Raw genomic sequence first — 26,059 nt, 5'->3', positions numbered from 1 at the left:
TGCTACTCTGATTGTGAATACAGCATCCACAGATCTATCAAATCCTTGTAAATCTTTTCCAATCCTGTAAGAGTAAAGGATCAAACACTTCAATTCTAAATGTCTTGGGGGGGGGGGGGTAACGATCTTTGAATCTTTTAACTGCATGATGCAAACTGTAGTACCTTCCCAAACTCACTTGTTACATGTCCATTATTGTTTAAATTATGGTATCCTTGCTCAGATTCTTTTGCAACTGGAATTGCAAATAATATACTATTATATAAACCAGCTTATTTTAAGAATATACTTATATAAATATAAATAAACATAAATACTTATATAAATAGTAACAGACTGAACATGACTGCGTTAAAGTATATATTCAGAAAATCAGCCTATATGAATTTGACATATGCCTTCTTACTTCAATCACAGTATTTGATATATTGCTACTGTTTAGGTTACCTACATCTTACCCTGCACCAATATGGCCAGTGCAAGAGGGATGACCCCTTTTAATTTTGAAGTGTCTTTAAAGGAAACAAAATTATTGAACTGGTTCTTTAAACAGACTATTAACTACCTTGCTTTGTAATCTTAAAAAAACATTATTAAAACAACAGTGGGTATTTTATTCTGAAGCAAAAACTGCGGGCAAAGAATAAACTGAGCTGATATTAAGATGTTGAAGAGGGCATGTAGTAAGAAAAAGAAAAATTAAAGACTAAATTAATACCCATCCAGGCCATTGCGGTGTCATGGTTAGAGTGTGGGACAACAACCTGGGGGATAAAGGTTCAAATCCTTGTTCGGCCATGAAGCTTTGAAGCTGGGTGACTCTGGGCTGCTCAATGCTTCTCCACCTAACCTACACCACAGGGTTGTACTGGGCATTAAATGGGGGGGGGGAGAGAACCATGTGTGCCACCTTGAGCTCTTTGAAGGAAAAAGTGGGATATAAATGAAATAAATAAATAAATAATATAAACAAATGAAATAAATAAATAAATAGATAAATAAATAAATAAAATAAATCTCTGCCACAGAAGGTTCAGAGTTACAACCCTTAAGAAATTCTCCGCTAACAAGGAAATAATTTTACTAATAATTTTTGTGATATAGTTATGTGCATTTGTGTCCAGTTTGTGAAACATTCAGAGAAGATGACTGCTTCACAGCAAGAAGACCATAAAGGGCAAGAAGAAAAATACTACTATGAGAGGAAAAGATCAAATTAATTAGCTTCTGGTCCACCACCAAAATTTGCCCTGATTCAGATAAGCATTAGAAGAGAGAGCTCTGGCCCAAAGAAAGCTCTCCCTCCTCATTCTAAATGGATATGGTATCAGCAAACAGAAGTGGGATAGTATTACATCTTCTTAGCCAGCAGGAAAGCATTTGTGAAAACAATGAGGAAAAAAGAAAAAACTGACCCTAAAGGATAACATGTTGCAGTTCAACTAACTATGCATCATTGTACAATCAATTCTTGAAAGCACACACACACACAAACCCTGATGATTTCTTAGCACTTTGTACAACTTAGCTTTTACAAGCTAGTCTTATCTCAATCTATTTCCTTGCTGAAAAGAGCAAAAGGGTAGTTTTGAAAACGTTAACAGAACTAACAAGTAACAGGAGAATTGTCGGGGTCACTTAAGAGGCAGCATCCACTGGTGACTTAAAAAACCCAATAGTAATTGCACTTTTAAAAACCCCAAAAACTAGTCTTAGTATAATAATCAGTTCAATTACCAATAATTAAAAAGGAAAGCTCTTGCATAAACAGGTCGCTGGATGTCATAGCAAGTGGATTTAACTAGTTAACAATATTGGGTTACATCCAACTAAACCATTGCAAGCCCAGAACGTCTCCTGAAATTGCAGCAGAACTTAACCCTCCACCTCAACGCTCTTCAAATCTGCTTTGTGGGGCATGTCTTCCAACCCTCTGAGGCAGATTTAGGGACAGCTGAGGGGGCTCAAATAAGGCAAAGGAGGAGGAAGAAGTAGAAGAAGAGTCTGGCTTTGATATCCCGCTTTATCACTACCCGAAGGAGTCTCAAAGCGGCTAACATTCTCTTTTCCCTTCCTCCCCCACAACAAACACTCTGTGAGGTGAGTGGGGCTGAGAGACTTCAGAGAAGTGTGACTAGCCCAAGGTCACCCAGCAGCTGCATGTGGAGGAGCAGAGACGTGAACCCAGTTCACCAGATTAGACTACCACTCTTAACCACTACACCACACTGGTTATATTGCAGAGGCAACATTTATTCTCCTTGTGCGATAATTTAGCTGGATATAATCTTTTGTAAGGGGGTGGGGTGAACCTCAGGCTCAAGGGCAGCCCTAGCCCTCAGGACCCTCCACAGACCACATCCCCTCTCCTCTCACTACTTCCAGAAGAGACATAACACATCCCAACCTGGATTCGCACTTGTAAGGCAACTCATGGCCTAGCTCAGGCCATGCACAGCAGCAGCCAGATCAAGGGAGGTGCAAAGAAACCAGAATTTTTACTATGAGTATTGTCATGGTCGCATACTCATGCTTAGCCATGGGTTCAGTGTTATAAGCCAAGTGGGTCTATTTGACACATTTCTATATCAGGACATAGCAATTCAATGGCGTTTATTTTTGGTTTACTAACCTGATGTGGCACAAGCCCAAGAGAGGTGGGAGGTTCATTCATTCTGTCATCACTACTGCTGGCAATGGCATAGCCACTAACAAAAAAGGAGGGGAGAGAAGGGAGATGTATTCAGTTAATTAATTCCATTTATTAATAATCTAGAATTATTATTTTGATTAATTAATTTTATTAATGTTTTGTGAAAACATGACTCCACCCACACAAATATGACTTACCCTTCTGGGTGCTGCAAAATGGATACCATTAATTCCACAGCAAGGGCTCCTGCTATCATGGCTAGTCCTGGTCGACTGACTGTGCACTGCTGATCTAATGTCCGATCCCTGGTGGACTACAAAGGAAGGCAGCTCTCACAATGTTATACTTTTAAGTTCTTTTTATCTGCATAATTGTGCAAAACGTTTTAAAGGCTATCTTTTAAAACGAATGCTAACAAATGGACCATTGTGCTCTCAGGGGAAAATATAATGATTTTAAAGTGATATTCTTCATAATAATAATAATAACAACAACAACAACAACAACACACTGAAAGGTTGCAGAGACAGATTGTATTAAAAATCTATAAAACACAATAACACAATAAGTTGCAATTCACATCAATTATACTTACATCTCCCGGTGCCACAACGTCATTGCAGAAGTAGCAACCAAGTTTGTAACCAGGGATATTTGAAAAGAGCGATGATCCCAGAAGATCGGCTGAAGCTGAAGGATTATTGCAGGGAGAATCGCCCACCTCTTGATGCTTTGGCTTCTTCAGTCCATGTCTCATCACAACAAAGGTGTCAAATCCCAGGGCAGCATTGATTACCAGCTGTACAAAACAAGGAAAAGTATAGAAAGTGAGAATCAAATCAAATGCAGGTGAACAAGCGAAAACCTATTTATTGTGGGGTAAAAATTACAGAAATATGGCAATATATTGTAAATGTTGTTCACAAAATAAGTTACTGATAGACGAAATAAGTTATTGATAATGCTACTACATCATGGGTAGCCAACGTGGCATCCGGGTGCTTTTGACTCTGATTCTTATCCGCCACAGCCAGGATGACCAGTGATCGGGGATCATGGGAGTTGGAGACCAACAACATCTGGAGAACACATTGGCTGCTCCTGTGCTACATGAAGGACCCTTGGATGCACATATTCCCTCATCACCTTCATGCACTGTGATTCCTTTCCTTCCTCCCGGGCTTGCTGGAAGCCATAGTTATTCTGTGTAAATCCAAACAGAAAACTATGTACAAACCCAGATTGGAAACTATGAGTTGTGTCCAATGGTATCGTTCAGCTGATTGAAGGCTTCCGTAGGTAGGAAAGGGAGCGAAGTCATTCTCAGCAACTCCCCTTCCCTCCCTGCAACCTTCATGCCTGCCCCAAATATACTACAGAGGCCTGGGGGACGTTCTAGATCAGATAGGAGGAAAGCAGCTACTGCAGGGAGACAGGGAAACCACCCAAAATGGCTTGCTTCTCTCCCCATTCCACTGACTGGCATCACTGGTTGCAACTGTTGTGGGATAGTTGGATACAAGTCCATGGCTAGATCCCTGTTTTCCAACCTCGCTTCTATACCTTGACTTAAGATGAGTTCACAAACCCAAGGCAAGAGAGAGAGAGAGAGAGAAAGAAAGAAAGAAAGAGAAAGAGAGGTTTAGAGACCCATCCTGTTATCTACTTTGGGATCTTGCCCATATCTTGCTATTTCAACAAAGCTTAGAACAAGAACAAAAAGTACAGTAGTTATATACTCTGATAATTTCATTACATCATTTCATCTGACACTACACAGGTTTCACTTCAAAATTATCATATACATAGCCTGTAAACTATTTTTATTTCAGCTTGATGATTTCCACCCCTAGTACTTCTACAGACTGGAAAAATAAGAAGATAATTCTCCAGGTCTTCAGTAGCTATTCCCACAAACACATGTAAGCTTCTTTTCTTTTCTTTTCTTTTCTTTTAAGTAAGTGGTAAAAACTGTTGAAGATGGAAACTAATAGCCACAACCTGACAGATCAAATACAGTTGCCAGCATCCTTGGTGTTCAACAGACTACAACTACCCTTAGGCTACTAGCAGAAGTACATAAATACCTTAAGAAATTATTAATATTTATTCAATTTTTACAAGCCAAATTAAAGTTATAAAACCAAATTAAAAGAGAAAAAAACCGGAAGCAGCAGAAGTCTTGATCAAAACTCTAAGCTATATTTTAATACAATACATTATCCTTTGCCAAGCAAGTATGCAGAGATATGTTCCTGGATACCACTCCCCTTCAAAATATTAGGATATATACACAGGGTCTTGCCATAAAGGCCAGTCAGAAATGTGATTATAATAATGCGCAAATGGAACTGAGCATGTCACACTAACACTGACAACTAAGCTGTTTCAGTCTGAGGGAGATTCCAAGCAGAAGATAGCTACGAGCATTAAGTCATTGGGAAATGTTTGCAGTTGAAGGGTTTGATTTGTGTTAAAACAGCAACTGCAAAAGCTTTTGAATGGCCACCACAGACTACAATGCGCCACTTACATCATGGCCTCTGGGATACTAATGAAGTAGGATACCTTTCTCTTGCTGGCTGCAATAACAGCAGGAAGCCACCGGCTTTCCCTGGTGTCCATTAACAAAAAGATGACATCGTGGGCATCAATGAGCTCCTCCAGTTGTGTCACATCCTTGCGGGCCTGCTCCAAGGTGACGTCAGAAAAATTTACTGGGTGACCTGGCATTGGGATACTCATATTAAAACCTTCAGCATTCTAAAAAATGAAGCAGAAAGAAAAGAGTAACACACATATTTTCACACAGAATACAACTTTTAACCATAATTAGGTAAACCCACTTGTTAATATGTTTGGTTATTTCATGTAATTAAGCCAGCAGGCACCAGCAGGCTCCAGCAAAATTGCAATACTGAGGAGAATAGAACTATTTTAACCATCATAACATGGATTATTTCATCTGCATTTAGAATCACAGCCGGGCTGCAGTTGTGGCTGCTTTAAAGAGAGAGAGGGCCATTTCATAAAGGTTCCCTATTACTGGACAGCTGTTTTAAGAATAATTAATGCGGAGTTTATTGTGCCTTCACAAAGCAAAAACAAAAAGCAAGCCATACATTTGTGGAAACATTAAGAGCCTTCCTAGAGACTATAGTTTTCCTGATGGAATTCTCTGCTGTCACGAATCTACCCAGATGATGTTATCCCCTGTATGTACTCCTCATTGTCAGGAAATCCTCATTTTCTTTCCAGCAGAAAACAAGTCATTCTCACACCAGCAAGCCTGGCTCTTTTGTATGCTATACTAGAGCATCGCTATCAAGGGCATTAATAGGATGGTGCCTGCGACATTACTAGCTACGTACCTCCGCTATTTTGAATGGCCTGCCAATTTTTCACTGTGTTCTGTCTGTCTCCCACCACCCACCACATACCTAACTCTACCCAGGACACAAACACATGCCCTCTGCAGGGGGGGGGGCAGCCAGGAAAAACCAGAGTAGGGCCTCAGCAGAAGCATCAACAATGTCAACAAGGAAATCCCCCCACAGCATTCAAGAACTGTTGGATTCTGTATGTCTCTGGAGGCAGAGACCAGCCCTGCTGTCACAGCACACTTGAGGCCACCGTAGCACTACGGTGAAGATATTCTACAAAACCAGCTCCAAGAGCACCTCTGTCAGCTTGGCCAGGGAAGCTGCTGAGCAATGGGCTGGGAGGTACACCAGCAGCATCCATACTCAGATTCAGTGAATTACATCTGGTACATGTCAAAACAGTATTTCAGTACACGAAGCACGCTCTGATTTGCTAGTTGAAAGAAGACAGTATTTCAAAAATAACCTTGTTATTTGTGTGTACAATCAGCCAAATGGGTTTCATTTTAAAATAACACATTTAAAAACACAGGGTGACCTAAGACTGCATATAAGATACAGTGGTACCTCAGGTTACAGATGCTTCAGGTTACAGACTCTGCTAACCCGGAAGTAGTCCCTCGGGTTAAGAACTTTGCTTCAGGATGAGAACAGAAATTGTGTGGTGGTGGCACAGTGGCAGCAGGAGCCCCATTAGCTAAAGTTGTACCTCAGGTTAAGAACAGTTTCAGGTTAAGAACGTACCTCCAGAACAAATTAAGTTCTTAACCTGAGGTACCACTGTATTGTTAATACAAAGCTCAGATTTGTTGTGTAGTTGAGCTTATTGACCAGCAGATGGCATAAGAAAAACATATTATTTCAAATTGTAGAGAATCTTTCAGTAGCATGGAATGGCACCTTTGAAAAACCACAGGTGGTTGTATCCAACACAGTGCTTCTGAAAGATGGGCAAAGTGGATCTACTAAGGATTGTTGCCCACACAAGTGGGGGGTGGGGGGCCATTTAGTGTGGTTGAGATGTTTGAGTAAGGTTAAAAAAAAAAGGTAAAGGACCCCTGGACAGTCAAGGCCAGTCAAAGGCCATTACCAAAATTCAGAGCGTGAAAGGGGAACACCTAAGCCCACAGCATACTCCTAATACTCCAACCAAGATTAGGAGATTTAGGGAAGTTACAGTATGTAGTCCCTCAAAAATGGAGCAGTCAGATCCCAAAAGCAGAGCCCAAATATGAAGGCTGTTGATTAAACAACAAAACCTATGCACAGGGAGTTAGTTGGAGGATTCACAAGGCTGAGAAATTTAGTTCCGTTTAGTAAAAGCTGTCAATAATTACGAATGGAGAAATATTTTGTATAAGTGAGACGGTTGTGAGACTAATTAAAAAGCTCCAACTGCAATAAAAACCAATAATGAAACTGTTAAATCGAAACAGTTTCCACATGTCTCGTGCAGACAGAGCCTAATTATGACTGGTTTTATTATTCATTTTATTGTTCTTGCCGCCCAGAGGAGTGAACTGATGGGGCAGAAATGTTTATATAAAGCCTTGTGTCCAACAGTTCAGCTTGTGCAACTGGCTTCCACTTGCATAATGGAGCTTCCCTCTCCTCTCCAGCCCTGTGTGCACCCCCAAAATCTACCCCAAAGGGTTGGGGATCCTCTAGAGTAGATTTTGGCAGCAGACAGGGAGAGCAGAGGAAGGGCAGAACTTAGTGCACACAGTACTGAATACAACCCAAAATACACAGCGCAGTCTTTCAGACAACACCTGTAGGGCTAGTTTTCTTCCATCTTTCCATGGCTGCCTACTGTTTATGTGATTGGAGCTTATCCTAATATAATGTTCTGATAAAGGGCGAGTTAGAAATGTAAATATGCAAATAAATATAATTTAGGAAGGTGCTGAATTTTCTACTTCATGCTGCATGGCATCCTGGTTTAACACTCCAGTTCCAGGTTTTTTCTGAGGAAAGCTGATGATTGGTTTAAAAGGCTTTCGGTCCAAGGAGAGGCACCAGTTAATGGGGAGGCATGCTATTCTTGCCAATTCCCCTCTCAGCTGTAGCCCTGTCCTAGACAGTTCCTGAGTCCCCAACCTATATTTTTTTTGGGGGGGTGCGTGCACTTGAAGAAGCAGTTAGCAGATGCCTTCGTTGCAGCAGTCATGCTAGAAAGATCAACTGGATTCCGCCAACGCGTAATATTTTTTTCCTGCAATTGCTGTCTGAAATAATAAGCTGGTATGTAATTAGAATTATCAGTCTGCAATTGCATGCATTTCAAGTAAGGGACTCTAATAAGACAGATATACCCTGTATTTGCTATAAATGGTATGGTGGTAGAGATTATTTTTATGGCTGTGTGAATAACACTCTGTGCTAGATGACACTTTTCCTCTGTCACTTCATTTTGATGAAGAACTAAGCACAGCTAAATAGTGCTTAGTTTACTTTTCCTAAACTCTTCCTTTGTGCCTCGTTTTTATTTTGATTGCTTCAAGCAGGTTTAATTTCAGTTCTTTTTTCCGTGTAAATGACTAGCTGTCAAAGCTAGTCAGTCACCGTAACATCAGAATTATTTCCTTGTGGCTTAGTTCACTTTTGAAGAATGGGCATGAGAAGAAATCCTAGGCCGTTATTGAAACTAATAAAGTGTTTTGATCATTAAATCACATCTCAATGCATTTTACTCACCACTCCTGGGAATATTTTTTGGAGCCTGTCTGCTGCTGCAAGTGCTTTGGACTTCCCACCCCCGAGGCAGTCTTCAAATTCATAGAGTGGTTGCCGCACAGGGTTGGAATAAGAAATCTTTGCGTTGTCCACAAAAGTGATCCTCCTGACTCCCCATCCCTGAGTGGAAAACCACAAGCAATGAAATAGTTCTTTGAGTAAGGCAAGAATTACCACTAATCTATTTTTTGTTTTACTTTTTATTTGTCAAATTTGTATACCGCCCTTTATCCAAAGACAGAGTGATTCACAACAAAAAAATTACAAAATGAGAACACAAAATACATAATATACAAAAACAAACCAATAACCCTTCTCCCACAAACACATTTAAAAGGCCATAGAATGTTAATTGGCCAAAGGCCTAGTTATATACGTTTTTTGCCTCAAGCCTAAAGATATGTAATGAAGGGCCCAGGCAAGCCTCCCTGGGGAGAGCATTCCACAAACAGGGAGCCACCACAGAAAAGGCCCGTTCTTGTGTTGCCATCTTCCGGACACACACTAAGTGTGGTCAGTAGTGTGCTCATTCCATATTCAATGACTCCTCAGAGAAATCCACCTCACACTTTGAGAACAATTATGCTATTTCAACCAATAGCAAAAGTAAAATAGAAGAGGAGAATGGAATATATGCACTAATCACAGTTTATGTTTTATTTCTGTTAATCCCAGGCTTTTACTCAAGATTCAGGTTGATATTTCACAAGCTGCGCTACGCCACTAAAAATGCAGCTAAAAAACAAATGATGCATCCAATTGATAGAAACCATTTCCATTCCAAACTCCTGGAGAGTTAAATGCACCTTAATTACCATATTTTTTGCTCTATAAGACTCACTTTTTCCCTCCTAAAAAGTAAGGGGAAATGTGTGTGCGTCCTATGGAGCGAATGCAGGCTGCGCAGCTATCCCAGAAGCCAGAACAGCAAGAGGGATTGCTGCTTTCACTGCACAGCGATCCCTCTTGCTGTTCTGGCTTATGGGATTCAGAATATTTTTTTGTGTGTTTTCCTCCTCCAAAAACTAGGTGCGTCTTGTGGTCTGGTGCATCTTCTAGAGCGAAAAATACGGTAGATAGTGTTCATTTGTTAAGGTATAGTTTGGCAAATTTTGTACATCTGATTGCGAAGGATACTATGGCGCAGCCTGCTTCCTGCATGTTAACAACTCTTGTGGGAGCACACTTTTGAGCCTCCAGGGTAGGGGCTGTCAAAGAGAGAATCCCATGAACAGGAGGAAGAAAGGAGGACTCTTCTTCGACACCTATTTTGCTTCATAGATACTGATACAAAATAATGGGACAGGTTTGAATATGTGGAGTAGCTTCAGTACTTGCCATCAAAGTTCTGGCTACACTACAACCCAGCGTACCAGCTCCTAGGAGAAGACACTTCACAGACACAACTTTCTCCAGGTCAAGAGTAGGCACTAACCGCCAACACATCAATTTAAGGTTAAGATCCACCGATGATTCAGCTAACCTATAAATTAAAATAGAACAGGAAGTTAAAGACTGGTTATGCTCGCCCCCTTCGGTTGAAACATCAGTACACCACTGATGTCCTTCATCTCCTCTGTATTTTAATTATAGCTTACAATAGTGCATTACATTTTCTTCTTGTCCCCATCTCCAAATGGTACCTCGGGTTAAGTACTTAATTCATTCCGAAGGTCTGTTCTTAACCTGAAACTGTTCTTAACCTGAAGCACCACTTTAGCTAATGGGGCCTCCTGCTGCTGCCGTGCCGCCGGAGCACAATTTCTGTTCTTATCCTGAAGCAAAGTTCTTAACCTGAAGCACTATTTCTGGGTTAGCGGAGTCTGTAATCTGAAGCGTCTGTAACCAACCTGAAGCGTATGTAACCCGAGGTACCACTGTATTAAGACAACTAATATCACCACAGTCTAAAAGCTATAGGACAAAAAAGAAAATCTAACATTTAGGTTCTGCAATAAATTTAGCTGTCTTGGTTAAAGCCTTATCAGCTTTTTATACATGTAACAGAGGCAGCATCAGATCAGATTATAACACCCTCATCCAAAGAGATCACTCTTGTACTGCTCTGTCACTTAGAAGAACCTGTCAGAATTACCGTATTTTTCACGCTATAACACGCACCCGACCATAACACGCACATAGTTTTTAGAGGAGGAAAATCCGTAGGCATGCCACCCGTAGGCATTTCCTCCATAACACGCACAGACATTTCCCCTTACTTTCTAGGAGGAAAAAAGTGAGTGTTATGGTGCAAAAAATACGGTATTTCCACCCCAGTAATACAGGAACAAGAACAAATTATCTCCTGTTTGTGTTCCTAGATATGATGTGCTCATTTACAATGGTAAATCAGATAGTGAAAAATTTATAGGGCGACACTGAACAATGTCTGCCTGTTCATGGAATTTAAATTCAACTGGAAGTTGGTTTAAACAATGGAACTTCTGATTTTCTTCTCCCCATTCAGAATCTGCCCCCTGTAACCTGTAACCTGAAGCGTATGTAACCCGAGGTACCACTGTACTGGAAGGATTGTAAATTATGCCAATATTAAATAGAAAATATAAAATGTATCCATACAATATCCAAATATAACCCTGTTGTAACACTATCTGACACAATCTAGAGAAAAGAATGCTAATCTAAAATATTGATAAACAATTTTGTAAAACCAAACTTGAAATAAAACTACTACCCTGCTAACTTGAATTCTTCAGCTGTCTGCAAAAATATTTTGCTACATACTCCAGCAAACTTATGCAGGCCGTTTTTTCAGATTTCATGTATTTATTTAAAACTTAATTTAGCTTTTCATCTAAATATGAAAGCAGAATTTGGCATCAAAATTTATGAAAGTATCAGAATAATTGGAAGAGAAGCCCCAAATGGCTATGTTTAAGCTCTCCTCACAATTAGGGTGAAAATGTAGCAGGGAAACAGAACAGACCATTTTTCAGCTGCAGATTTCCTGCTTGTTATAACATACAAGTCCTTATAATACTTTTCTAGTTTACAAAACCCCAAGTCTCCCAAGAACCCACAACTTTAATTTAAAAAGAAGGCTTTAAATCTCACCATCTAAGAAGGGAGGAAGAAAAACCTGAAAATGCATTGGTAAAATTGCTGAAATATCAGAAACAATGAACCATGAGGGGAAAGCCTTTCATCTTTTGGCATTTCTATAATTCTCTCTGTGCACAGCTTCCGGAGGCTGATGGGAGTTTCTCTATACTAGCAGGAAACAATTTCAAAATTTAAATGCTGTAAAACGACCAACCTTTTCATGACCTGCAGCTTGGCGTCTGTTGTGTTATGCAAATTATGTTCCTTTAAGTCAATGTAATAAACAAGTAGTTAACTGCGGTCTTCTGGCTCTGGGTTAAATTTCCAATCTGACTCTCAAGGGAAGCTGCAATTGATGCTTCAGAGCCCCAAATACAAGGGAGGAAGGTAACAAATGATGAGAGATTTGTTGTTCCTAAAGCCAGGTTGCATTTCCTACATGGTTCTTTGCACAAGACTCATAAAACTTAATCAGCAGAATATAATAGATGTTGTTATGGGAACTCCACTCAACCTGGCATCCTTCAATCAGTAATGGCAAACAAGCCTCGCTGAAACAGAGCACGTCCACCGTGTGCTCGCGGGCAGGATGTGGCCCAAGGATTGTGCTGAGTGTGCTCTAAGGTGCCCTTTCAACTCATGGAAGACACTGATTAAGTAAAAAAAATGCCTCGCCAGTGCCTAATGTGAGTTGAATGTACCCAGAATCCTCTGTAACACGTAGGCCTCAAAAAACAATTGTGGAATGGATTCATTGAAGTTTGAAAGGCACCAGTGCAGCTGCTGCACATAGCTCCCTTGCTAATATACACTAGAACCTCTACTTACGTCCCGCTCTACTTAGGCCTGTTCCAAGTCGTGACCACGGCAAACCCGGACGTAAACACCGGGTTTGCCGTGATTCGCGCACAAGCAGAAGTGACTGCCACCGTCCGCACATGCGCAGAAGCGGGCTGCTGCCGGATGCGCCTGCGCACAACGGCGCTTCTATTATTGACCCGTTTTGCCATAAGGATGGGCCTTTGGAACGGATCATGGACGTGAGTAGAGGTTCTACTGTACGGTGGTACCTCGGGTTACATACGGTTCAGGTTACATACGCTTCAGGTTACAGACTCCACTAACCCAGAAATAGTACCTCGGGTTAAGAACTTTGCTTCAGGATGAGAACAGAAATCGCACAGCAGAGGTGCAGAAGCAGCGGGAGGCCCCATTAGCTAAAGTGGTGCTTCAGGTTAAGAACAGTTTCAGGTTAAGAACGAACCTCCGGAACGAATTAAGTACATAATCAGAGGTACCACTGTACTCCTTTTTCACATCCAGAGGCTTCCGTAGTTAGGAAGACTGTAATCTACAAGATAATCAAGAACGAGAGTCCTCAAACTGTCAAAGAAATGGGTACTGATGGGGGGGCCACCAGGGGGCGCATTGGAAGATGGCCGACAATAACATTTCTCCGACCCACACGAGGTAATTAAGAGGCTAATATGGGAGTATGCAGCCTCCCTTGCCCCCCAAGGGAATGGGGGGGTACTGCCTTGCCTGCTGTGTCCATAGTTCACCCCCAGATTCGAAAGAAGGGGGTGAGGACACTAGGCACGAAGCCCTCGGGTGGAGTCAGCTCTCCTGGACGCTGTCTCCGAATCGCGCACTGGTTTGCATCAGCTTGAAATATATAATTGGAAATAGAAGCAAATGCACATACTTCAAGTGAAGATCGGGAGTAAAGACTGCTGATTAATAGGATCTCTGTGAGCGAAGCGATGGGCTGGACAATAAATCAAGTGAAGACTCATCATTAAAAGATCGGTATGTTGGAGAAAAACAGAAAGGGGGGGGGAGGAAAAACTTTTCATTTTTTGTCTTATGTGAGTACCCAATAATCCTCCCTCCCAGAGAGAAAGAATCGTTGCAAATTACTAATCACAAGCAGGAGATTAAGAACTGTGTGGAAATGAATTACTGATCAAAGAGAGGACTGGTGGGAACGTCGGATGGAAAGAAAGCTTTGTGACGCAGTTTCAAATGGAGATTTGTTAAGACAGGCCTGCCCACAGGAGGACGAAGGGGAGGAGGACCATGGTCATTGGAATGTGAATGTATGGTTATCGGAATGTGGATTTGACCTGGCAGGGCCCCCTGAGATACAGATTCACAGGCCTGTGGAAATCAACGGACAGACTTTGGGAATGTTCTTTGCGGAGGTGTGGAAATGGTGTCTGTCCTTTATGTGATATGGCTCTTGGAGAGTGTAAAATCCACACAGGATATGTTTGTTTTCAACCCGCTTGTGAAGATTATCAGAGATCACAAAGAAAGGAATATATGATAACAAGAAGATGATGAGGAAAATAACAAAGAGACTATCTGGACAGAACTGTGTAATTAAAGCAGCAACAAGAGTGATGTTTGGATCCCTTTTGGAGCTCGAAGTATGGATACCACCAATAAAATTTTAAAAATTTGGCTGTATAATTTGGAACTAATGTGATTTGGAATTAATGTGATTTGATTGGCCTGTTAATAAAAATTATTTTTTTTAAAAAAAGAAATGGGTACTGATAAGTAAGTACACATAGTGACCTAACGGCCAAGAGATTCTTTAGGAAAAAATAAAAACAATTCTGTAGACAGTGAGTAGTGAATGAGTCCGTAATGCTAAGAGATGGCTTCCTCAGGTACTTAAGTGGTATTCCCAACTTGTATTTCTTATCTTGCAAAGCTGCCTTTCAGAGTGTGAAGCCTTGTAATGGTACGTACCTTTTTGGGTCCATGCACTCGCTCAGATTGACCATTCTTGGGCCCATGCCTCCTTTTTGGTTTTTCTCCCATCCAACAGCTTTTGGACAACCTGCCTCACAAGAGAAAAATAACTGTGTTGAAGAATACAAATGTTGTTTGAGACAGCAAAACCCCACTCATCGTAAATGGCAAATTGTTAAAAGTTTGAGTAATGGAGAACTACAGTTATATGAAGTCACTACTGTAATTTCACAGGTGTCCCATGTCAGTCTAGTGGAAACCTTGCAAAAAAGAAAAAAGCTATTGGCTGTTCGAGAATATATTGAAAAGTACTGCCAGTCAATCCAGATTACAAAAATCCAGATTTCACTAGAACTTGCCATAAAAGTGAGTCTTTGGATGATAGAATATTTTATTGTGCAGCTGAGAACTTTATAGAGTAGCAATCTATAAAATAAATTCTAGCATACTTTACATTCTGAAGCCAACACATGAGTGCAGATTAAGCTCTGTAATCAGTTTCATAATGCAGCAATTGACTGGCATTGTTGCGAGTGGCAGCTATTTCTTTCTTTTTTTAGCACTGCCTTAATTTAAAAGCTCAGTTTCTTGAGGTTCTTAAATGGGAATCAAGTAATACAAATCAAAGGAATGATGGATCTGACCTACATTCAAACCCTCACTGAGCTACTAAACTCCTCGAGTGGCCCCAAATCACATTTTATCCCAATCTGTGGGAATGAACCTCTAAACATACGGTGTATATTAGAAATAACATGTACAACCCACTTACTCCAGACAACTAGAAAAGGCCAAGGCAGCTCACAGTTATTAAAACCGGGAGCCAACTGAAAAAAGCGTAACTAGCAGAGAAATCAAATGATCACTAAAACAGAAAAGCATTCAAATGAAAACAGAATGACATAAGAGAGAAAAGGAACTCTTGCATGTTGCCACTAACTAAATACACCTCTGAAGGCTGCAGGGAACACGAAATGGCCCCAGATGATCAGAGACTGGGCAGAATCATACGGGAGAAGATGGAAACTCAGTCTACTTTGGGAAAAGTTTGCCCAAGACATTTTTCTGCCTGAGGCAGACAAGATGGGGGTTTTCCCCCTACCCCTCCTTTCCACACAAAAAGGCCAACTGAACTGGTTGTTTGTTTGTTTATATTATTTATTAAATTTCTATACCACCCTCCATCTGAGGATTACAATACAAAAACACAAAAATACACAAGGTAGTAACAAACGAAAACCCAGAGTTTAAAAGGGCATAGATTTCTTAATTATCCAAAGGCCTGGGAGAAGAGGAATGTTTGCGCCTGGCACCTAAGAAATGTAATGAAGGTGCTAGGTGAGCCTTCTTGGGGACAGCATTCTGCAAGTTGGGAGCCACTGTAGAAAAGGGGGTACACAAAGAAGGGCCTCAGATGCTGATTGTAGGGCCCAGGTTGGTTCATATGGGGAGAGGCGGTCATTGAGGCACTGCGGTCCTGAATCTTACTTCAGCACTGATGTGTCAGCGTGCTCCACCATACCTAAAGGCAGCAGGTCAGCTTAGAGGACGCAGGGCAGGCCATGGAACCCACACATCTTGGTTCTTCAGCACTGCACCACTGTTGCCTACTCCCAGTATCTGCTGCCTGACTCAGCTGCCTGACGCTGCCCAACAGGGGAGTTTGCCTGGCTTAAAGAACTAAGACTCTGAATTACAGTGGTGCCTCGCAAGACGAAATTAATCTGTTCCGCGAGTCTCTTCGTCTAGCGGTTTTTTCGTCTTGCGAAGCAACCCTATTAGCGGCTTAGCGGATTAGCGCTATTAGCGGTTTAGCGGCTATTAAAGGCTTAGCGGCTTAGAAAAAGGGGGGGGGGCGAAAAAAAATCTCAAGACTCGCAAGACATTTTCGTCTTGCGAAGCAAGCCCATAGGGAAATTCGTCCTGCGAAGCGCATTGAAAAATGGAAAACCCTTTCGTCTAGCGGGTTTTCCGTCTTGCAAGGCATTCGTCTTGCGGGGCACCACTGTATCCTTGGAACTGGCCTGGCAGCCAATATACAATTGGAGAACAGGACTTGCTGATGTTTCTGCAGCGAATAAAAAGGCCTCTTAATGAAGTGATGGGTTCAGAAGGTTGTGGATGAACGGCAAGTGTGCCTTTTTCAGACAAGAAAGCACAAGAAAGAAGGTAACTATGAAGTCAAATGAACGGTCCAAAACAAATCCTATTAGCTGCTTGCCTCTAGCATGATCTCTGGCAATTAATGCCATAGAAACAAGGCCACCTTCCTCTTGAACAGCTTTTTGTGAAAAGCTACGTTGATGAGTACACCATAATGGAAACACCAGAGGCATAAATGGTTTCCAAGTACAGGAAACGCTTTCAAAACTGGCATACGATTTAGAGAGGATGGGCACCTTCCAAGGACTTTTCACTGAAGAAGCCTTTACTGATAGCAGCTTTTAACATACAAAGTCAGGGATGAGTACCACACTGTTTTCATCATCACAGCATGATGGAGAGAGAGGAAAAAAATCTCCCAAGGAGGAATATTGACCACATTTCACTAGACACAGAGCCCCACCCGTCCAAATGGATTACCTGAATTCTGTGTCACTTGTGGAAGCTTTATTTCAAAAAGGGTGCTGTGTGAAATGTCTCTTGCTCCCTGCATGGTCCTGTCTCGGAAGCAGAGCACTTGAACAGAATGAAGGTGGCTGCCCCTGTCAGAAATAAAGAACTCTGTAACAGCAGCAGAGCCAGAAAGCCAGAATTAACAACAGGTAATTATCCGAATGTGATGCCAAGAAAATTTCCCAGCAGGATTTGATATGGATACAGTCCAACAGGCCATATACATTTTAGAGAGACAAACCTATTCACTGTAATAAGGAACAGCAAGATGAACAAGTGCTCCAGAAGCAAGCTGCGAGAGCAATGTGCTCTGCTAAACCACACAGCAGAAGAATCACCTCTGTTTCAATAGACGGAACCTAATGAGAGGGCTATTAAGAACTGCAATCTTCATTTGTAAATTCTTGGTATGCATTGTACAATTGGGTCAGCCAAAGGTCAGTTCAGGGTTATCACACAAAACTGAAATTTGAAGGAGCCTCTTGCCCTGACAATACTGTAGAAAATCCCAAAGCTCATAAATTAATACCATGTTTTGGTGATCTTTCCAGAGAAAGATCCAATCCTAACCATAACCAAGGGTACTATGAAGTGCAGTTCATCTTCTGATGAAAGGATTCCATCAGCATACTAGAGTAGGAATGCAATTTTTGGTGATTCCCTGTCCCCCTCACTAAATCCAATCCAGAGGGCTGGATAACCTTCTGGAAATTTAGGAGGCAAGGGGAGCTATGGGACTTGCTTCAAGGTAAATGGGTTTAGGTTTGTAGCCATGGGGAAAGCCACATTTAAGGAATCAAAATAAATACCATCTGTGTGCTGCCAGGACCAATATGTTTCTCAGTGGCCAACCAGGATACTGGGCAAAATTACAGGGATCGTAAACACCAATTGTCACCTGCAAAGAAAAAAAGATACCATTAACAGTTAATACAAGAGGATTAGCACTTACTAAATACTAATAGTATGTACTGTATGCTAATTTTATTTGACCACAGTACAACTGTAAATATGCAAGAGACACAGAGCTGAACATATACAATTTTGTAACCTTGCAGTACATCGGTTTTCCATTTACATTTTAACATTCATCAGTTTGCGAGACAAGTACCATCAAGGAACACACAAGCTCTACATGTAGCATCTTGGATAAATAAAGCAAGTCTGCTGGCAGGAGAGGGAAGAAACCTGATGTGTGGTGAAACCCCTACCCAGCAGCAGGTGCCTGAGTAGCTGCCCCAGTCAAAAGGCTAAATTAATGGAGTTGGCTAATGACTAGAGGAGTCTGTGTTATTAAACATGCCTTCCCTTTTATTTAAAAAGGAGGAAGGGAGGTCTACTTCCTAGTGTGCAAGAGAGAAAGGAGCAAAATCCAGCCTCTTCTCTTATCTTGCAACATTCAGTTGTTCTGAGCCATTTTACCCCAGAAGCTGGTTCAGTTATGGCAGGCATGGCCAAACTTGGCCGTCCAGATGTTTTGGGACTACAATTCCCATCATCTCTGACCACTGGTCCTGGTAGCTAGGGATGATGGGAGTTGTAGTCCCAAAACACCTGGAGGGCCAAGTTTGGCCATACCTGACTTATGGCATCAGAGCTAGGCTGAAGAAAAGCCATAAAGCATCTGAGCACAGCAAGGTAAAGTAAGTGACCTCCAGCACTTAGAAAAGTCTGACACCCAACTAACCTACGTAAAATCCTCTTTCAGATATCCAACTAACCTGCTCTCCTCTCCCACCCTCATCAAGAAAAAGCTTATGGATCTAGGAATTATTTTCATGTCCTGTGAAGCCAGTAAATGGAGTCAAAGGTGTAAATGAGAATTGCAATAGAGAATCTTGTGTTCAGGGTGGGTTTTACCTTCTCCTTGGGATCAGAAAAGAAGTCGTCCCAGTTTCTGAGCAAGGAGACAAGAACAGAATCGTCGTGGTACTTGATTAGAAAAAAAGGCAGAGCTGTAAGGCCTTCCTTCTGACAAAGTTCATCATATGCACTCTGGAGAGCTTCAATCTAAAACGAAGACAGAACACAGGCTTGCTCAATTCAGTGCTGTTTCTTAAATGCTACTTAGTTCAGACTGAGATTCCCACCACCTGAGGTCTAGCCACCAACCCATTTCATCACATACAGGTCACTAGTGTACCAAGGCCACCTATGTGCTCAACAGCAGTGACAAAGGCACTCAGGAACAATATTGTCACCTGTTCTACACATCACAACCACACAGAAGGCAGAGGACATCCCTCTCTCCACTTTCCATCCAGGAAAACAAGAGGCATTTTCACAGTTTAAGGATACGTTACAGCCCAACAGTAGGGCTGAAGGACATGAAGCAGTGTTGGTGAGGGTTATCGCCTGGGGCGAAGGAATGTGGCCTTAGGAAACCCAGAGGTTCTCCTTTAAGTACCACATACAGGAATGGAGTTCCATAAATAAAGAAGTAATGGGTGGGATTCAACTAAGTCGTGGTGTGCAGGGAACAAGGTTCGATCAGGCAGTGGGACTTCCCTCCTTCCCTCTGCATGCCCCTTCCCTGCCTCTAAAGCAGTTCTGGAGGATTGGAGGGAAACCCAAAACAGGTTTAGGAGGTACATGGGAGGAGAATGGGGTAAATCCCATTGAATGAACAGACCTTGTTCCATGCACGCATACCCCACTTAGTGCTACAATGAATAAACCATTCTGACAACAAAAAAGTCCTAAAGGTTTTAGCTTAGTAGTGTTGTTGTTGTTGTTGTTTTTAAAAAATACCTGAGTAGCTGAGAACTTTGCACCTAGGCACACAGGCTGCTGAATCAAAGGGATACCTTCTGGGAGACAAAGTGCAGGGTAACAAAACCAGTAATAGAAACGATATCTCTTCAAATCCTAAGGAGGAAATTGTATAAACACGTTAGAACATTTTAAAACTACAATAATGAAATAACTGCAAAACGTAATAGCTTGGAAATAGTTGTTTGATCCAATGATTACTATTCAAATTAGCCATTTAGCGAATGCATAATGCAGCGTGCCCAATGTACCCATGCAATGTCAGACAACTGGGTACTGCCATAAACTACATTCCACTGACATGCACAGAGAGAATAGCAGAGGGGAAGCATAAAAAACTTTTAAGCCAGCATAGGCTACAAAATGCCAATTAGGAAAAGGATTCTAGGAACCAAATTCTGTAAAATCAAAATTAGGAGCCATCACATTCACTGTGGCATCGCTTTTACAGTGACGCACAACATTTTCGTATACAGTACAAAACTAGGTCCTTAATAAATTAGAAAGTACCACTTGCTCTCATTTTTCTATATGTCAGGGATAGCAAGGGATATTTCCAGACAGAAGATTCCTTTCCAGGAATCACAGAAGATTGCAGTGTAAACCTGACATTTCAGCCTGGGCACATTAGATTCATGACCCATCAGCTAGTCTTTGTTGACTATTAGGCAAATGCTAGAATTTTTTTTAAAATAAAAAAACACAATTTACTCACAGCAAATGTTAATAGGATAAATCTGTTCAATAAGACAGGATTCTCAACAGCAGTGCCTGATGTTATTGCATCCCATATCTAACAGTAGAAAAGAAGAAGAAAATAATAATCAGTAAAGGAAAGTATTAGAATTTGTCTCATCATTGCAACAATATTAATATATACTGTTCTTATATGTTTTATGCCACCAAGTCAGAATAGACTTACTTAAATAAATGGACTAATGTTAGCTTAGTCAGAGCATGCAGGTGAACGATAATCATACATAATGCTGAACAGGGAAAGAAGAATTCATTTCGGATGGGGAGAACACATGTAATTCTGTGGACTGCTCTCTTTTCTTCTTTGTGCATCTGAATTTCTCCCATGGAGAGCTTTCACTTTCATGCTGTATCTGAAATTTATTTCAAATGCAAAGGCCTAGAGAGACCCCTGATCTCTCCCAACAGCATATGCTAGAAATATAAAAGGTATTTCGAAAACCGTGTAACAGTAATCTACATTCTTTACAAGGCCAAATACATGGGCATTCCTACACTGCAAATTTAAACAGCATTAACAGTCAAGGTTTCATTATAATATTACCATTAGAATTCTCAGCATTCTCACAAAGCTACAAATGATCAAGTTATTTCAGAAAAAAAACTTCAGAATTAAACCAGCTTATGAGTACAGTACAGGCATAACATTTGCATCAATTAGGCCACAATCCTTGATTGAGCCCAATGAACTTAGTGGGAAGGCACTAAATGCTTAAATAAAAGTTCCTTGAAATAGTGGATATATTGGTTGATGTATTTGCTTCCCAATGGTATAATATTTGCCATATAGGAGGACAGAGGGCAATAAACTCAAAAAAGCAATCTGTGTTGATATTTGTCATCTTAGCCTTTATTTTCCTACTCCTTGGATAGCATCAAAACAGGTCACCAAAGCCAATACCACACAACATACAATTTTCTGGCAATGTATGGCACTGAAGTTGCTTAATCTCATTCCTGAAGTGAGCCTGAGAAACAAATAATGAAATCCTGCACACACAGGTACATAAGCATGTACAGGATCACATTGTAAATAGCTTCCAGGATCACAACATCATAGGTCCTTTTCGCCACTGCCACAGTTTCAGTGCTGTTTTCAAAAGCGGCTTCCAATAGTAACACTTTTATCTTGCCTTATTTGCGGCTTGCTCAAGAAGAAGCTTCTTATCACAGGATTTGAATGCTTCCAAAGTATTGGTGTTATACAATGTTCCAATAGCAGGACAGCAATGTGCTGGTGTTGGGGCATTCCTAAGGAAAAAGACAAAAACTCTTCCAACTATATTCCAGTATTTGTTATGGTGGTAACACAAACCAGAGCTATTGGTACTCTGCACATTTCCCCCCAAAGATCTGGAAATAAACTATGAAAAACTGGATATTTTATTCAGTTTTGCAAGGCTGCAACGTAGGCTTGGGTGGTGGAAAACCCATGGACCACTCAGATGCTGTTGAACTACAACTCCCATCATCCCTGATCACTGCCCATACTGGCTGAAGCTGATGGCAACTGTGTGTTCCACAATATCTGGAGGACCACAGGTTCCCCCACCCCGATCAATATACATTGCATATCCAAACCAGAACAATTTCAAACTCATCTAACATTTATTTGCATGGATCTCAGCCGCAGAGGGAAAAGGAACAGAAGTTGGATTAGATGTCTCATAAAAATATAGCTATGGGAGAAGAACCAGAAACTGAGTGAGGCACATTTCCAACCAGAAACAGAATGCAAACAGTTATGCCTATGGCCACTGCTCTTCAGTTTTGCAGAATCTCCACCTGGTTTGTCAAACTATGTCGAAAAGAGGAATAGGACCATGGATCCTCTTTCAAAAGTAGAGATGCATGTCCTCTTTTTACAGCTGGGATGGGGCTTTAAAAACCACATCTGACATGTTAAAAGGCATGGATTCAAAATTCATGCTAATCTACTGGAAGTCACAAAAACCATAGATCATTTTATCTCTAGAATGCCACACTCATTACATAGTATTGCTCATCAAACATTTTTGTTTTCCTACTGACCATTTGAAGTGACTCCCCCTGCTCCTCTGACAATGTTCAAGGATTTTTCTTGAGTTTACAGGGCTCTTAACAATCTGGGTCCAGGATACCTCAAGGACACCTGTTCCTTTATATCCCTGCCTGATCACTGAATCCCCCATCACTTGGATGCACAGCTTGTATCTAGCAGGAACCATGCATTTAATTCAGGGACCTCAGTTTTATGGAACACTTGTCATGTCACACTTCCTCTCCTCTCCACAAATTCATTCTACCTTCATGTGCATGTGGAAAGGTACTGACAGTCCTTTGTTTTCTGTTTATATATTAAAATTTCATTCAGAATTCCAATGCTGAGAAACATTTTCCCACCATGCTACCAAATGATAGGATGGGGTGTAGTAAAAGTGAAAAGGACAACACCTAAGCGTCATTAAAACCAGTAAATGAGGAATGGTGTGCAAAAAAGCATTCTCACATAAGCGTTTTTGCAGGGCCATTGTAGTTCTTAAAAAAAAAAAGTCTTGATTTTTTTGGGTACTAGGAGGCAAAGTAGGATGGTGTGGGAGAAATGGAATTGCTCTAATGCAATGTCAGCATTGTGAGGATCCAGAATGGAAAAAATCTAAAAAGAACAGCACAGATATTGCTACATATGAAAACATATGTCAAGCCATAGTGGCTGCTTGCAAGCAGAGAAATAAAGTAGAGAAATAAAGATAACATAGGAACCATTTAAGTTACTTACATATCAAAAGCACTAAATTCCAGTGTTAAACGAGCTGGCATACCAGCAGGATCTCCTAGAAGAACAAACGAAAAAAAGTTTTTTAGAATGGCTGTATCTATGGGTATATGTTTGATGGTACATTTTTCCCATAAGGGAAGCAACATTGTGCGCTAGACAAGGAACAATCTTAATATACTCCCTCATAAGATTGCTTAATGACTGAGTATATATGCGCTTTCCTCACAAGATATTATTTCTTCATATGGTGGTTTCATAACTGGTTCCCCATTTCACAGAAGAAGTATTGTATGAAGGACAATGTGATTGAAAAGGACGTATTTCTGCTTCCTTCCCCCCTCCTCCACCCACCCACCACTATAAGGTAAAGTAGATAGCCTAGATAAATAATTTGGGGTTGTAATTTTTTCCTGTTCAATTTGAAGAGACAGTGGTATGCAGTCAGTGGGCTTCTTCACACATTAATGGAGGAAGAGTGAAACACCAGCTGTTCAAGAAAGAGGAAAGGAGTTAACAGAAAATAACTATGAAGTACTTCCTATTTCTCTGTTCCAGATAGGAGAAACAGAAATAAATTTGTCTATCAGTACCCACAGACTCCTGTCACCCAGAGCAAGTAGGCTCCTAAGCTTAGATAAAACATAAGGGGCTTAATTTTGAGTGCAAAAAGACTTCCACAGACTTGACTTGGGACTGTGTTGTTGCAGTGCAGGGACATGGCACTTCTTTGCTAGAATAAGTTCTCAAGTGTTTAGGGTCAGTTTATTTGAGGGATCACTTTACTCTCCCTATATGCCCAACAGACTGCTTCAATCTGCAGAACAGACAGTTTTACAAGGGCCACGTCATGTTTGCTCCATGCTTCCAAGGAACAGATCTTTCAGTGTGGCAATCGCTACCGTCTGGAACTCCCTGCCCATTGATATTAGTCAAACAAGTTTATTGCTTCTGGTGCCTTCTAAAAGCTTTGTTAATTATTGCATGAATTTCAACATACCATTTTATTTTATATATTTTCAAACCGCCAGTTTTACTTATACAGTGGTACCTCGGTTTATGAACTTAATCTGTTCCCGAATTCTGTTCTTAAACCGAAACTGTTCTTAAACCGAGGTGTGCTTTCCCTAATGAGGCCTCCTGCCGCCAGTGCCCTTCTACCGTTCAACTTCCATTCTTAGACCGAAGTAAAGTTCGCAAACCAGGACACTACTTCCGGTTCTGCGGAGTTCATAAACCAAATAGTTCGTAAACAGGGCTGTTCTTAAACCGAGGTACCACTGTATTTTGGGGAAAACATAGGGGAGCTTGTTTTCAACATTTGATCTTATCAGTATTTTGGTGTATATTTTATACTGCTTTATATACACTGCTTAGAAGTCTTGATGATTAAACGGTATACAAATATAAATGACTACATTTTTTTCAGTGACATGGACATTGAAGTTGAAGCCTCTGCAGGGGGGGGGGGCACAAAGCATCCGCATCAACTGAAAACCCCGAGATCCTATGCACGTTTGGCTCAAAAGTTAACTGCCGCTCAGTTCAGTGGGTCTTACTCCGAATGAAATGTGTGGGGTTGGGTACAATATCCTATGCCGCGGAATTCGAGAGTAAACATGCGCAGGAGGAGCAGGTTACACTTCGCGTAGTGAAGCAATGCTATTTCGTTTCGCCATCACACACGTCCTCAGCATATTGAGAATCTGCCTTTAACCTGCGCAGGGCGTGATCCAGCAGCATGAACCACTATTACTGGGGTCAACAATCCCTCCCACCCACGCCCGGAGAAGAGAAACGGCCCACGGTGTACTTGCCATTATAGTAATAGCCTCTGATCGCCTTGGGGGTCTCGTCGAGCTTGTACTCATTGAGCTTCTTCTGGGTCAGCTCATGCCAAAAGCCAGCATCCAAGGCGCTGCTGAAGGGGACAAACTGCAGTTTGGGGGGTCCACCTTCCGCGGGGTTCCGCGTTTCGTTACCCTCGCTCGTCATTCTGCTGCTGCTGCTGCTTCAGCGACGTCTCTGGAACTCACGGCGCAAGAGTGAACAGCACAGGGTTCGAGAGCTGCGCAAGCCAAGAAACAGGGTTAACTTCTCACCCGCGGGAGCAGCCTTCCTCCGGAACTAACTTCCTCGCTTCGCCCATTCAACGGATCGCCGGACACCGGAAGCCGCCGCCGAGCGCCGCCATCTTCGTCCCGCCTCGTGACATGCGCGCAGGGCCACGGAAGTTTAGAACCTTTGAAGCGGAAAGGCCGTGAGGGAGCTTTCTTTATCTCTATGAACGCGGGGCGGCCGCCAGCGCAGAACAACATAGAGATAGGGCAACCGAAGGCTAGTCACGCTCCATCCCCCACTTCCGGTTCCGTGTGGAAGCCGCCGCTTGAGGGTGGCTGATATAGAGAGGGAAGAGCGTATACGAGTACAATTCCAAGTTTCTAGTTATATGAGTTGGTTGCTGCGGAAATTCCGCGAGGGACTGGAAGGGGCGATATAGTTTTAGGGTGGGGGTGGGGGGTGAGTGGCTGGCAGGTCCCCCTTGGGACAGCCGAGCGCATT

At 41.6% G+C, this 26,059-nt stretch overlaps 1 protein-coding gene across 4 annotated transcripts in view; it reads right to left on the bottom strand.

Moving 5' to 3' along the window:
* Positions 1-25,810, bottom strand: part of ATG7 (autophagy related 7) — a 153,544-nt gene extending 127,734 nt beyond the window's left edge. For 3 of the 4 annotated variants that reach the window (XM_083488937.1, XM_083488936.1, XM_083488935.1), the window contains exons 1-15: positions 25,315-25,810; positions 23,501-23,555; positions 21,876-21,993; positions 20,702-20,779; positions 19,966-20,082; positions 19,075-19,224; positions 18,024-18,112; positions 17,182-17,303; positions 14,596-14,686; positions 10,111-10,255; positions 8,734-8,892; positions 5,222-5,416; positions 3,249-3,452; positions 2,851-2,966; positions 2,633-2,708 (exon numbers count right to left, since the gene is read on the bottom strand). In XM_083488937.1, the coding sequence (XP_083345063.1) occupies positions 2,633-2,708; positions 2,851-2,966; positions 3,249-3,452; positions 5,222-5,416; positions 8,734-8,892; positions 10,111-10,255; positions 14,596-14,686; positions 17,182-17,303; positions 18,024-18,112; positions 19,075-19,224; positions 19,966-20,082; positions 20,702-20,779; positions 21,876-21,993; positions 23,501-23,555; positions 25,315-25,492 (1,893 nt within the window). In that variant the 5' untranslated portion in view covers positions 25,493-25,810. The remainder of the gene's footprint in view (positions 1-2,632; positions 2,709-2,850; positions 2,967-3,248; positions 3,453-5,221; positions 5,417-8,733; positions 8,893-10,110; positions 10,256-14,595; positions 14,687-17,181; positions 17,304-18,023; positions 18,113-19,074; positions 19,225-19,965; positions 20,083-20,701; positions 20,780-21,875; positions 21,994-23,500; positions 23,556-25,314) is intronic. The other variant, XM_083488934.1, reaches the window with a different exon arrangement.
* Between the last annotated feature and the right edge of the window lie 249 nt (positions 25,811-26,059).

This window comes from Podarcis liolepis (genome assembly GCF_965112155.1).
Source record: "Podarcis liolepis genome assembly, chromosome: 2".
Classification (NCBI taxonomy): Eukaryota; Metazoa; Chordata; class Lepidosauria; order Squamata; family Lacertidae; genus Podarcis; species Podarcis liolepis.
Note: the sequence above shows the minus strand (reverse complement) of the source record. Positions and strands in the feature narration are given on the sequence as shown.